The sequence below is a fragment of the Drosophila montana genome, unplaced genomic scaffold (genome assembly GCF_035044405.1).
Source record: "Drosophila montana isolate Dmon_TW-CO22-7 unplaced genomic scaffold, ASM3504440v1 contig_1875_1, whole genome shotgun sequence".
In the NCBI taxonomy this organism is placed as follows: Eukaryota; Metazoa; Arthropoda; class Insecta; order Diptera; family Drosophilidae; genus Drosophila; species Drosophila montana.
In genome coordinates, this window is record NW_026996793.1 from 84,235 (window position 1) to 97,969 (window position 13,735).

Here is a 13,735-nt window from a genome sequence, read left to right on the forward strand (position 1 = left end):
GCAAACGATCAATTTGCTACTCTTCGCAGATCTTGAATCTTCTAAAAAGCTTTTAAATTGATTATTTTGATGTACAATTAATTTTACAACGACAGCTGTGTGTTTGTTGCCGCGTGCAATAGTTGCTGAAGCTCGGCAATATTTTAGCTGCATTACGCAAAAATGTTGTTGTTGTTGCTGTGCAGCATTGAAACGTGTACCCGTATTTCTAGCCATGGATCCATGAATCCATATGCATAATATGCGCTTTGGCCGTATCCTGTGGATGTGGCAAACAAAACGTGCCGCTTGCAAATTGTACAACAACCAATTAAAATGCATAACTCGATTTAAAGTTTACATAACATTTTGCTAAATTACAGGTTGGCCCCAACAGTCGTCTCTGGCTTATATAAGTGGCCTGCCAGCCAGCCAGTCAACCAACCATATACATATATACCATAACCCTCACCCCTCCCAACACCACCCGCTGAAACCCCAGCCGCAACTCAACAGCTCAGCTTGCAATGGGGCTTACAATGTCTGTCAATTGTTGTTGTTGTTGCTGTTGCTGTCGCTGCTGTTGCCTGGGAAACATGCAATTAAAAGCGATATTGAATTTTGTTACGCTATGCGCTCGAGTATACGATTTTATAGTTGTTGTTGTTGTTGTTGCTGTTGTTGCTGTTGCTGCTCTATGGCGTTTATTTAATTTGAGCAAAAGCTAAAATAATTCGTTTTGTGATTGGCATAAGTTATACAATATCAAAACAACCCACAAATTATGCAATATTAAATCTGCAAATGGTTATGCCCAATAGAATTCGCCAAATCTAACATGTTCACATAATATATCAAAATTTGCCAAACTAAATATTTGTCTTTTGATTTTCCCATTTGGTCTCAGAGGATTTCATGTTGTTGAATTATGTCAGCTGGCATTAAAACTCGATATTAAGGAAAATCCATAGCAATTTTAAGTACTTTTTATAGTCACTTAGATGTGTTAGTTTACCATTTCTAGATTTTTCTATAACTCTTACAACCTATTAAAATATTAAATGATTACCCAATGTTTAAAGTTATCTTGGATCTGCTCTCTATATTTATATTATTATACGTTAATCAACTTTGAAGCTCTTGCTGTTTCAACAGTCTAACAGAATTATCAAAGGGCATTTCGAATGCTTCAATGACCTCTACATAATCTGCTTCTCCCAAAGGATGATTGCAATCATCATCCAATGATCAACGACCTCTCTCTTTCTATATGTATAGCTGCCCCCATTTCTATTGTTGTTGCCAAATCGTTGTTCTACCCTAATTTATGGCTATTATGCCATACCAGAGAGTACTTGACAGAGGCAAAAGTAGACTGAAGCGCTGCCAGATGTTGCCTGGTGGGTTGGTGGGGAGGGGGTGAGGTAGTGGGTGTGATGCATTTATAAATCTTCATTGTTGGCCAGCTGTAAAGTAGCACAGACAACAACCGAAATGCGGCAGCAGCAGCTATTTTTCTGAGCCATATGACCAGGTCCCCCTTTGTGTGAGCTAAAAGCAACATCAATTTGCATGAAATATATTTGTGTGAGTGTGTGCGTGTGGGTGTGTGTGCGTGTTGGTGTTGGTGTGTGTGTACTGCGTATGCACATGCAATTACAAAAACACACGGAGCGTTGAGTACGTGCAAATCTGACCAAAAATTTAAATTGAAGTTTAAATTCTGGCAAATATTGTTGCCGATGGATGATGATGATGATGATGATGATGATGATGTATGAAATCTCAATCCACATGTGTGGCTGCGTGTGTTCGTACGTGTGTTGTGGTTGTGCATACTGTTAGGGTGTTTGTATAGCCCGACACAGGCCTTCTCTCAACATCGCTGTCATCTCTCTCAGTCTCTGGAGGCCATTTTTTTTTGGGGTGAAAACAAGTATATCGAATTTTAATTACATTTGCCTGCCTGCCGCATGGCAACTGCTTGTGTGTGTATAATCGTATGTGTGTGTATTGCAAATTTTTCATTGCCGACCAACAGCACGGAAATGTGATTTTTGATTGAGTGCCCAGAAACAGGAATAGACACAGCAACACTAGAGAACGACTCTTTAGCTTAGACAATTTTCTACTTATGCTGGTAAATATATTTGTCGCCAATTTGAGAAAACGCATTTTCTCGGTCGTCATCGTCTCATAATCTTATTTGTGCACGCTCATGTGCGTAATTTCCCATAGCATACAATCTGAACCATCCCAAATGGTATATTATTTATTGAAAATGCCTGTCCAGTGGCTAACCAAAGCGAACTCTTTGAGCCAATTTCAGTTATTATACCATGCAAATATCATAGGCCTACAGTTGCAAGAGTAGAGAGCAGACATCAAGTGTGTGGTGCGTGTTGTGTGCTGTGTGTTGAGTGCGTCCTGTGTGGGAGCTATCATTAAAGCTTTTCCTGCTCACTCGCATTAATATGCAGTGTTCGCTGTCAATTTGGTTTTCCGTCGAATCATTTTTGTGGCTCACATTGCAGGAGTTTCTCTGTGTGAATGTCTATAGTAGACTTCGTGGCAGGTCCGTGCTCAATAAGTTGATACTCTATTTGAGTTATGCTCATGGGAATATAGGTAAATATGGAGATCAGCTAGCATTAAAAATTGATCTATCATATATCACATATAACCTGAATATTATTCGCGAGGTCTAATTAAAATATTTGAATACGAAATATAAATATTTCAAGGCATCTGCTTACCGCCACGTGTAGCACGTGTTTTGTTGTAAGGATGAAGCCTTGTGCACTTACCTAAAAAGATAAGAAAATGCATTAAATGATTAGTAAATCATTAGATAAATTGGATTGTTGTCTTAAGGTTTAAATTTCTTGGCTAAAAAATATTAGTTTGCTGTCAAAAAAAAAAAAATGTTTACAGCATTTGCTAAAGCCTCCATGTGTTCGTGGGCCCTTCTTAAAAGTCTGCCTTATTTTTAAGCGTAAATATCAAATAAATATTTTTTATGGCAAAATCTTGACAGCCAAGTAAGTATCCTGTCGACACTTGAGGCAGACTCGCTGCTCGGCTGCCCCGTGCCGTCCATGAGCCACCCGCTAGTTGGTTTAATATTATTTTCCTTCATTTTGCGTTTGGGCTTTGGAAAAGGATAACAGCACGGGCTGCTGATGCCTTTAGACATTTTCATTTTCATTAAATGCCTGCGCGACGGCTGCTGCTGGCTGCCTTCTGCCTTCTGCCTGCCGCCTGCTGCCTCCTGTTACGCTCAAGTCGAAAGGATATTGTCTAACAACAAAAGTGGAATAAATTAATTTAGCGCATGTCCTACCCCGACTCGGCCTGGCAATGAGCTAGAAAATGAGCTGCAGAATGTGTGCAATATGTGCCTATGTGTGTATGTGTGTGTGTGTGTGTGTGTGTGTGTGTGTGGGTGTGGCATACACTTGGGCTTCCTAAACTGATAATAAGAAAATATGTGCTGCTGACAGGTGGCAAGGCTGTTTTGGCTGACATTAAATAAGGAGCCAGGCGTTTATTAAAAATACAAAATAAAAACAACTTAAAGCCTACCTTTATGCGGCAGCTGTTCATAAACATAATACAACGTTATGTGTGTATGCGTGTGTGAGTGCGAGTGTGTGTGCGAGTGTGTGTGTGCACATCAATATCCATTATGGCCAAGCATGGCTGTCAATTTCATTTTCGCCTAATTGCGCTCAATTCAGCTCGCTCAGCCCGAGAGCCGAAGCAGAGCTGAATGAGTTTTGGGGTAGAAATTTCCTCCGACGCTTATTGCATTAATTTTTCAATAATCCTCCCAACTGAAACAAATATCTAAAGTGGCATACTTCATGGCTGATAGGGCACGCAGTAATCTTTTATTAATGCCGCCACCACGCAATACAGAATGCGCTCAAGTGAGTTAATTAAATTTAGCCAAATAGCAGACTAGCTCAGCCAGAACATGCTCGGGCTTTAATACACATACGGAAGGTCCTAGAGTTATGGGACTATGCGATAGCTGTGCTTATATGATCGCATCTATGTGTATTGGTTGTTTTCGGACAACCCTTTTCAACCTGCCTCGGCTGGGACTTTTGCTTAATGCTTAGGCCACAAACTTTCTGGACATTTTTATTGACAGGGCAGGAAGAACCTCAAAACAAGGGTTTCCCCCCATCCCGGCGTGTACTCGTATAATTTTCTTCTGTTATTTATTTTTACTTTATTTTATTTTATTTTTTTTTTGTGTTTTTGTTCTTGGACTGTGGAAAGTTTGTCTGCGGCGGAAATAAGCTGGGCCCACAGACTTCTGTTTTATGCCGGAGTCAGGTCTGAGGTCTTCTGTGCCGGTGTGCGGTCAAATCTAATTTCCGCAGCTTTACTACTTTATTAAACTATTACAACTAAAGCCGAGAGCATTGCCAGCGAGCCAGCCAAGGCGACGGGTATTAAAAAAGTTATGTTCATGTGCACTGCTATAAATGTATTCACACACACACGCACATACGGTTGAAATGTGTTAATAAAGCACACTTGCCGCCACTTTGCCACATAATGAAACCAAATTGTGGAAGCTACGTGCTGGGGCCTCTCGGCTCCCCGAAAGTATGTTACTTCCCTGGCAGATTTAGTCGTAAGACCAGCTGGACTCATGTCTGTTTCTATATATATAGAAACGTTTCTATTATAAAGTCGAAGTAAGAGTTATGAAAGGTAGATCAATTTGAAAATATTTGACTTGCAAATGGAGTTTTGATACAGTTGTGGGAGTTTAAAAACGGAAATGAAATTAATTTATTTACACGTTCAAAACTTTTTTAAAATTAGTCACAATCGTAAAAGCCAGTGTAGTCTTGACAGAGTAAATTAAAAATTTATGACGTGAATTTACTAAGTCTTGGCCAGTTTAAAAATCAAAATAATCATTTTTATTGGTCAAATTCTCATATGATGCTGCATGCACACTTCGACATTATACCAAGGGTAACAGATTTTTCCTGCTGGTCGCTACTTTTGGATACCATAAGTTGACAATATTGTTGCTTTTATGTGGCTGTCGCCTCTTGTCGTCTAGAATTTCTGGTGTGTGTGTGTGTGTGTACGTTTAATTGCTTTGACCTTTGAAATGTGTTGCATAGTTTCGGGCGTGTTGCATGTTAATTAGCATTAAGCAGGAGGCGAGGCCTTTGTCAAGGCTGTCACTTGTGCGAGTGTGTGATAAAAATTTATTAGCTACTGCCATGGGCGGCAGTTTGGGTACTAGTTTTGTATATGAAACTTTGGCTATGCTGCAATTAAATTTAAGCTGCATTAAACAGCTGAGCCGAATACTCGAACACACACACACACATATACATACACATGAACACACACAGGGAGAGGTACAAAGAACTTTTGACGACAAAGTTTTTGGGGGCTTTCTGGTCTATGGCAAAAGTTACCGCTGCGCCTTTTGATATGTATTTTAATTCCAGCTTGTGGGCCATTTTGCAGTCAGGCTAGGACTTCTGGCAGCAGCCGCAACAGCAACAACAACAAGGGCGACTGGCTTAAATGGCACTTATGAGCTTATGCCACAACTTACATTATTATTATTACCGAGATTTTTCTTAATATTTTTGTTCGCCTCGCCCACGCAATAAATAGTTATGTGCAGCTCTTGTGGCTGTGTATTGACTGCAGTAAATTCGCTTCCCCTTTCATTTTAATTAAGGCTTGCTTTATGATGACCCGGGGTGTTTTTAATATGTTCCGAAATTATAAAGTTCCGCCAAGGGACAGAGCACAAAAAACTGGTTTCGACTAACAAGGGTCTGGAATATATATTTTAATTTAAATGTCACTTTTTTCATCTGTCATTTCAATTAGTGAAACTTTAAAAAAGCTTTATTTAAAAACTATTTTCACCACATCTTTTTTTTATTTATTATAAAACATTTATCTGCTGCGCTGCGAACACAGCGACAATCAATCAGCATTATTTTAAATGCAATAAATTTAATGCAAATCTCATCGCAAGCTCTTCATGTAAAATTAAGCCCATGTCATAAGCGTAAAATTCAATTTGGTTTTTACAACATTTGAGCTTGTTTCATTTCGTTTCGTTTTTCGTTTCGTTTCGCTTCGTTTTGTTGTGCACATTTATTTGACAGTTTTGCAACACTCAATCAGCACTTGTTAGAACTTTCAGTGCAGTCGAGTGCTGTAAAATAAACATGAGCTGAGTTTTTCCCAGTATGAAAATGAAATGAAATTTAATAAATGCAGCTAACAAGCGTGAGTGAGCGGGCGCGCGAGAGAAAAGGGACGCGACAGGCAGCATGACATGCACTTCATAAAACTTTGCTCATATAAATTGAAATTGAAATTGAAATGAAATGAAATGATGATATGTAAAAGACAGAGTTGACAACAGCGCAAGTTCACGCCGAAGCTGTGTGTTTGTGTGCGTGTGTGTCTGTTTGTCTGTTTGTCACTGTATTGCCAGGGTGCCTATCAAGCAGAAGACACAATGCCGCTTGCTGTCAGTAAAAAAAGAAAGAACAAAATTGTTGGCCAAACAGCAAGTGGCCCAGGAAAGGGGGCCCAGTTTGGGGCACTGCAAAACAACTTAAACTGTCATTGGAAAGTTGGCAAAAAGCGTTTGCTGCTCTCAGAGCAATTACGCAGCTCGCTACCTCGTATTTTTGCAGGCAATAAATTTTGAGTGCCATGTGCGGAATTCACCTGAGTGAAACAAAATGTAGCTGCATACTTTTGGGCTGACTGTCTGAGTGGCTGACAAAGCGACGAGCCGCATGTTCGACTCCCTGGCAATGTGCAAAATTCAATTAGCTGGCCTCAAGCGCAACTGGAACGCATTCAAGCAGTTGCCACGTGGCATGCGCTGCAGTTTTAGGAATGCTTTGAGAACTCGCACACACACGCACACACACGCACACACAGGCACACAGAAACAATGTGTGTACTTGTGTTTGTGTGTGTGCTGCATAGCTGCTTCAATTACGCCAAATATGTCACATTAATTATTCGCATTTATGGGGTTTTCGTTGCTTTTGATAGAATAAGACGAGGGGCCAGACTGCGGCGACAATGCACCAGAAATTTAAGTCTACTTTATGACAAGGATATGTTCCTGTTGTTGTTGGCGTCTGTGCTTGATGGTCGCTATGTGTGTGTGTGTGTGTGTGAGTGGTATTAATTGAAATTTGTTTTTGTGTGTCAGCTGCACACGAGTTGCTTCGGGAAATCTCTCTGCAGTTTGCATTTTGCGTCAATTAAAAGTTAATTTGACAAAGCGAGACATTTCAAATTAATTTTGGTGTAAACAGCGTTTTAATTCAATTTGCATGTGATATATAGGCGCCCGAAACTTGCCCAGGTGCATCAAAATGTGTGGCTGGTTTAGTTTAATTAAATGTGCGTTCTCAGTTAATTAGCCACAGAGGCTTCGACCCTTTTGAAATATGTAACAAATGCTTGTTTGGGGTACAGGCTACAATTGTGTACGGGCTGGTTCACAGCTTACACCAATGTCATGACTTCAAGTTGGGCTCCGACCACTATTCAAATTTCTTCTGCAAAAAGCAAAATGTTTGCAGCCCTAAATTATTTATGGCTTTCGGCTGGTTTTTGCTTAAAAGATTTTAACGCCCTACACAACTGTTTTTGAGAAAAATATAGCTTCCGTTTCTGGCTTCGGCTTGGCTATTTTAATCCGAATGCAAGCAATTTGTTGCATACGTATTTAGGCCGTAATTAAAGTAGCCCCTTTCCAATCAGTGCTGTCCGTCAAATGGCCACTTGACGCCCATCGGTGTAAGTGCGTGTGATGCAATTACTTAATGACAGGTTCATGGTGGGGCAGACAGTCTGCACGACCGCCAAGTGGTTAGGCTTAATGTTTGAATTGCCGCCTCAATGCCGACTGCAACAAAGCCACGGGGGCAACAAGGCAATATGCAGCACGCAGCAGGCCACAAACAAACGGGCTCCCGAGCCGTTTTGACGTCAACTTATGCCAGCTGCCTGTCAGCAACAGGACTCGGTCAGGGCTGGTATTGCTGCTACAACAACTGCAACTGCAACTGCAACAGCTACTGCAACAGCTACTGCTACTGCTACTTATGCAAATGCTTAGCAGCACGGCTGCCACTTGCCACTTGCTCTTGCCACTTGATGGCCGTTGTTGCTCATGTATAGAAAGTTTGATTACCGCCATCATTGCAGGCACCTAAAGAGTGCCACAGACAAGTGTGGGGGAAGGTTGGTTGGCTCTCTCTCTCTCTCGTTCGCTCTCTCCCCGTCTCTCTCTACATGGGCTGCACAATTGTGTTGATTGCGCAGATGACAAGACGCAACGGCAACGGCAACGGCAACGGCAGCTCCTCGCCTTGATGACAATGAAGTGCATGCATGAATATTCTAATCAAATGAGCCAGCACACAGGCGGGTTGCCAGACAGCTAGACTGCCAGAGTTGCCCCACTGTCTGGCCGTCTGTCAGCACAAGGCCTGTGTCGGCTGCTGCACCGGCTGCTACGTCCTGGGCCTGAGCCATTGTCAAGCTGTAAAATTTTTGCATTACCATCACATGTATGTGGCACCCACTCCTCAACACACCAGCCAGCTCCCCTTTTAGTCAAGTCAGTCGTCAGTCAGCAACCGCATGCTTTGTGTTTTGTTGGGCTGGGCAAAGTTTCAAAGTCAGTTCTCGACCCGCTTCATTCGTTTCGTTTCGTTTCGTTTCATTCACTCACTGAAATCGAATTTGCATAATTTAACATGATGGTTGCGCTTATTCCTGTTGCCTGTCAGACAGACCTTCAAACACCGCCCAACCCGCTGCCTCTGCCTCTGCCTCTGCCCAGCTGTTATTGTTGTTCGTCCCATTCTTTTGCTCCTGCTGCTGCTGTTACCTCTACATTCACCACATTTGCCGCCACATGCATCATCATTTGCATACATTTTCAGTTCGCCAGTCATCCAGTCAGTCACCCAGCCAGCCAGCCAGCCAGTCAGTCAGTCAGTCAGTCAACTCTTGCTTGTCCTTTGCCTTCATTACTTGCTTGCACCGTTTACACATTTGATTTGCCACCCCCTGCTGCCGCCGCTGCCGCCTGCCACTGTGCCCAGCCCCTGTTCTTTGGCCACAGCCGCGTGGCTTGACTCGATTTTCTTTGAATATAATTCGCAGCAGCGAGAAAAAATTGACGTTGATGGATTTTGGCACTTACACAGAAGACTAGCGCCCTGTCACTACGCCAAAAACTTCGTTGCCTGACTGGCTGACTGACTTTGAAGCGCATTTTAATGAAGAATGATATGTTCGCATTGCCATCGCCATCAGACCACATCAGAGCCCATCAGACCATATCGGGCCACATCAGAGCCCACAACAGCCGCAAGCGCACGGACCACAAGACCACATCAACTGACAGTTTTCGCGGCTCTGAACTTTTCCCTGTCGAAGGACGACATCGACAAGTTTTCGCTTGTCTTCTTGGGCAACAACAACAACAAGAGGAAGAAGAGAAAAAATGTCGAGATCGGCAAATTATTCTTATAGCTGTTTTGTCATCATGTTGCCTGCAAACTTGTAGGCTGTGAAAAACATAAAAATATGATTTAACATAAATTTATTGGCTCATCCTTGTACAATTTGACAGAAATTCGATTTAGCTGTTAGATAATGATTGGATTATTGCGGAAATAAATCAGCGGCTAAGAATATGCTACATGATAATTTACTTTGTCGCTTTGAGGACTGAGTCAGAAAAGGTTTTGAGTAGAAAGTGAGATAGTTTTAGAAATTATTTTCTGCTATCGAGGAAAAAATTGAGCTTTACTTTTCTGAATTTTGAAAACCGACTGAAATTTAAATAGGAATTTTTTCTTATTTGGCATTTTACTTTGAATCTTGTGCAACTTTGTTGTTATTCTAATGTGGCCCGAATGCAAAATAAAAAGCACAAAAACAAACAAACTGTTGAGAAGTGTCGCTTGTTAGTGCCACGCCCACTGTTTGTTGGCCAGCTGCTCGCTCACAGGCGCTGGCAGCGGCGCCTTTTCATGCATATCAAAATGGCAACAATAAACGGCAACAAAAGAACAACAATAACAAACATTAACATACAACAATAGGCGACGCCGACAGCGGCAGTCAAATGTTGCAAATGTAAGCAAAATAAGTGTGTGTCTGTGTGTGTGTGTATGTGTTTGTGACTGTGTGCGGACATACACCCGCTGTGTACGTGTGAGTGTGTGTGTGTGCGCGCAAAACCAAAACTTTTGACATAATAAAATGAAATGTTATTGTTAAAAAGTTACTTGCATATTAAAACAAACGCAACTTTTTTTCCTAACGTTTTTTTGATTTTTTACTTTCTTTGTTGTTTATTCTGCTGTGTGAGTGTGTGTGTGTGTGTGTGTAAAAATATGCACACAAATACACAGAAACACATTCACATAAATGCAAATGGGCAGCGTGTGAGCGTGCAAGCAGCACCGTGTGGAAAAGCAAACAACTTTAATTGAACTGTTTACCCGATTTTTATTTTATTATGTATGCCAACAATACGAATTCTGGAATTCTGGGAACGCTGCTTGCCAAGCTGTATAATTGTAATGGTTATGTTTGTGATGATTATTTGGCTCGTTGCACAGCTGCTAAAATGTAACCCGGGCCATTCAGCTGGCTTTTTATCTGACAGCCAGCCAACAAAAGCATGTAAGTGCCCAATCTGGGGCAGTGTGTGTGTGAGTGTGCGTGTGTATGTTGCAGCAATGTGGCAACTAGTATCAGCTGCTGCTGAGCGAATAATTTGCTATGATTCGAGTTGCAACCTGAACAAAAGATTTAAAGGGCAAAGTCTAATCAGTCATGCAAAAAATGTGTAGCATACTTTTGAGCGAGCGCAACTTTCATATTCATGTCTTCTTCATTTCTTTCCTGTACCCAAAAAGAAATTAATGTTGTGCTTAAGTTTGATTCGTACATATATTAAAACTATCCTAAATGAAAGTGATTTTGATTTTTCCATTACTTGACTATTGCCAAGCACATCTTGAAGTGATAAATGTTGAAGTAAATAATTTCTTTAGTTGGGGTATTTCTTCAAGAATAAACTTACTTAAATGCATTTGGGTATAGCTTATGAAAGTTTAAGTCATATAGATTGAATAACCACTACATATTAAAATAAACTATTAAAACGTCAACACAATGAAAACTGGCAAACAACAAATAACGAGCTCAACACGTTACGTATACTTAATATTGAAATAATTATGTTTCAGTACACACTGTGACTGTGGGGCGTACTTACCTTTGCTAGCACCGTCCGGGCCACGCAATATGGTGCACTCCTCTATAGTGCCAAAAGGATGAAATATTTGTCTAACATCATCTTCGGTTTGTTGTTTGCTGAGCATGCCAACGAACAGCTTGCGATCTAAATGCTCTGTTTTGTTTTTGTTTGTTTTTCGATATTGTTTTTTTTTTTTTTTGTTTTGATTTTTGTTTGTCGTTGTATCAAAAGAGGCAGCAAAATGGAAGAGTGGCATGTGTGAAAATCAAATTGTAAAAGCCATAGCATTAGAAAGAAGTTGGCCAATAATGCAAATCAAGCGAAAGTTACCGAAAAATGTCAGAAACGGAAACGGAAATAGAAAAGAAAGTTAATACCGAAAAAAATCAGGCCATATGAGCGTCATAATATATATGTGACATATATAAAGATGTAAATGCAACAAAGTTACACATTACGCAACAGTTTTGTAACGAGTAACAAACGCAGCAGGCACATTGAATAAAATTTAGTTTAATTTATTGTTAATTTTTTCAAAAATTGTAACGAGCGCAAGATTACCAAACAAATAATAAAAAAAAATAAATTAAATTAAACCAAAAGTTAAAAGTTAAAATCAAAGCAACAACATTTAGTTAACGAAGTTTATTATATTTTGGTTTTGTATTGGTGTTGGTTTTGATTTCGACACCAAAGGAGCAAATACAATTACAACATTCATTAATGTGGGGAATAAGGAGTTTTTCGATTTCGGAATTGGCAACGTTTTGCAATATGCCAAGGGATTTTGTTTTTTTTTTTTGATTTTGTGTTTTGTTGCAAGGGTTGCATTAACAAATTTTGGTTTATTAAATTGAAAAGCAATAAAATCAAATTTAAAATAAAAAAACATTGTCAGTATTCCAATTTTGCCAATTTTGATGTTTTTTTTTTTGTTTTCAATTATTTATATATACGTAAATACATATATATATGTATATATATATATATTTATTTTTTTTTTATAAAGAGCACGAACAAGTGTTACATAAAAAGGAAAGAAAAGAAGATAAAAATGGGTGATATTTAGTAAAATTGTCGCACAGTTTTTTTGTTTTGGTTTTTATGTAACTTACAACTTACAAAATGGAAAAATTCTTATAACAATAAGTATAACAATTAGCTAAATATATATATGTATATGTTTATATGGAGCACTATACGTACACGTACACGTACACGCACACGCAGATACATACATACGAACTGACCACACACGACAGAGCTACAAGTTTATATAGACATTAAAAGGTAAATAACATATTAGCCACTACTTGGAAAAATATATATAATATTTATAAAATTATATGTATACATAATTAGAATAGCGATTCAGAGCTTTAAACCATAAATATTAGCATATTAACGGGACCGTACATTTTGTAATACCTAGCGGGGGTTACTTTTAATTAAATTAACAGAATCTTTGGCTTAGCCTATAAACTTGACTCGAGTATATTGAACAACTGAACTGGTTATCGGCAACAGCATAAAGAGCCTTAGCTAAATGTCTGCACTGCAAACCAAAAACCCATCGCACACTTATTTGCAGTTCCAGTCCCAAATCCCAACTGGGTCTCATATCGAAAATTGAGCGTTCAATTATTGCCAAAACACTTGGCTCACACACACAGAGAATATCAAGAGATGATTGTGGTAGAGGTGGAGGCAAACCGAAAGGCAGCTGCTGCTGTTGTCGCGTTAAAGTGGCAAAAGCAATCGAAGTAGAAAATAACTAATACGACACGTTAGCCGGCCGTGCAGACTCAACTGGCCTGCAGGCAATTGTCTTGCCGGGGCGTAAGCCTAATGGCATTTGTGTCCCCAACTGAACCTGGCCCCAACCAAAGCAACTTCCACCTACTCAACTGGGGCTAAGCACGTGCAATAAGCCAAACAACGCCGCTGGCATGCTAAACAACAAAAAGGGGGCCTAAGTGGCAACGATATGGGGCCAAAAGGGTTGCCCACATAAGGTCGAAAGGGGCGAGCTTAATAAAAATGTAAAGCACGTGGAGCACACTCGTAAGGTAACAAGGACTAAAGGTGCAGGCAAAAATAGTGCAACACACACACCCATACATACATACGAAATGGCATAGTTCAACTGGCTGTTAACAGTCGCGGCGCCAAAAAGCAGACAATGTAGAATAAAAAGTGGATAGAAAAGGCAAAAGAAACCACTCGCTCGACAGGACATAGCGGTGGAACAGGCCAAAAAGGATTTGCACGATGTTTAGCCGCTGTTGCAGCAATTTTCCACTATTACCCAGTCACAGGTGCTGGCGGCCGCAGGACGATGGCAACATGACGGCATAAAATGCACACAATTTTCAGTGATTCCTTTTTGGCCCGGGCCAAAAGGCCAAGCCGAAGCGAAAGCCAAAGGAA

The 13,735-nt window shown here is 40.3% G+C and overlaps 1 protein-coding gene across 14 annotated transcripts in view; it reads right to left on the reverse strand.

Moving 5' to 3' along the window:
- Positions 1 to 13,735, reverse strand: part of bru3 (bruno 3) — a 315,854-nt gene that overhangs the window by 59,678 nt on the left and 242,441 nt on the right. For 7 of the 14 annotated variants that reach the window (XM_064700741.1, XM_064700739.1, XM_064700743.1 and 4 more), the window contains one exon: positions 11,324 to 11,458. The exons of 6 other annotated variants lie outside the window; for them this stretch is intronic. In XM_064700741.1, coding sequence (XP_064556811.1) covers positions 11,324 to 11,458 — 135 coding nt within the window. Of the gene's footprint in view, positions 1 to 2,735; positions 2,774 to 11,323; positions 11,459 to 13,735 lie in introns of those variants that run through there. One more of the 14 variants, XM_064700752.1, reaches the window with a different exon arrangement.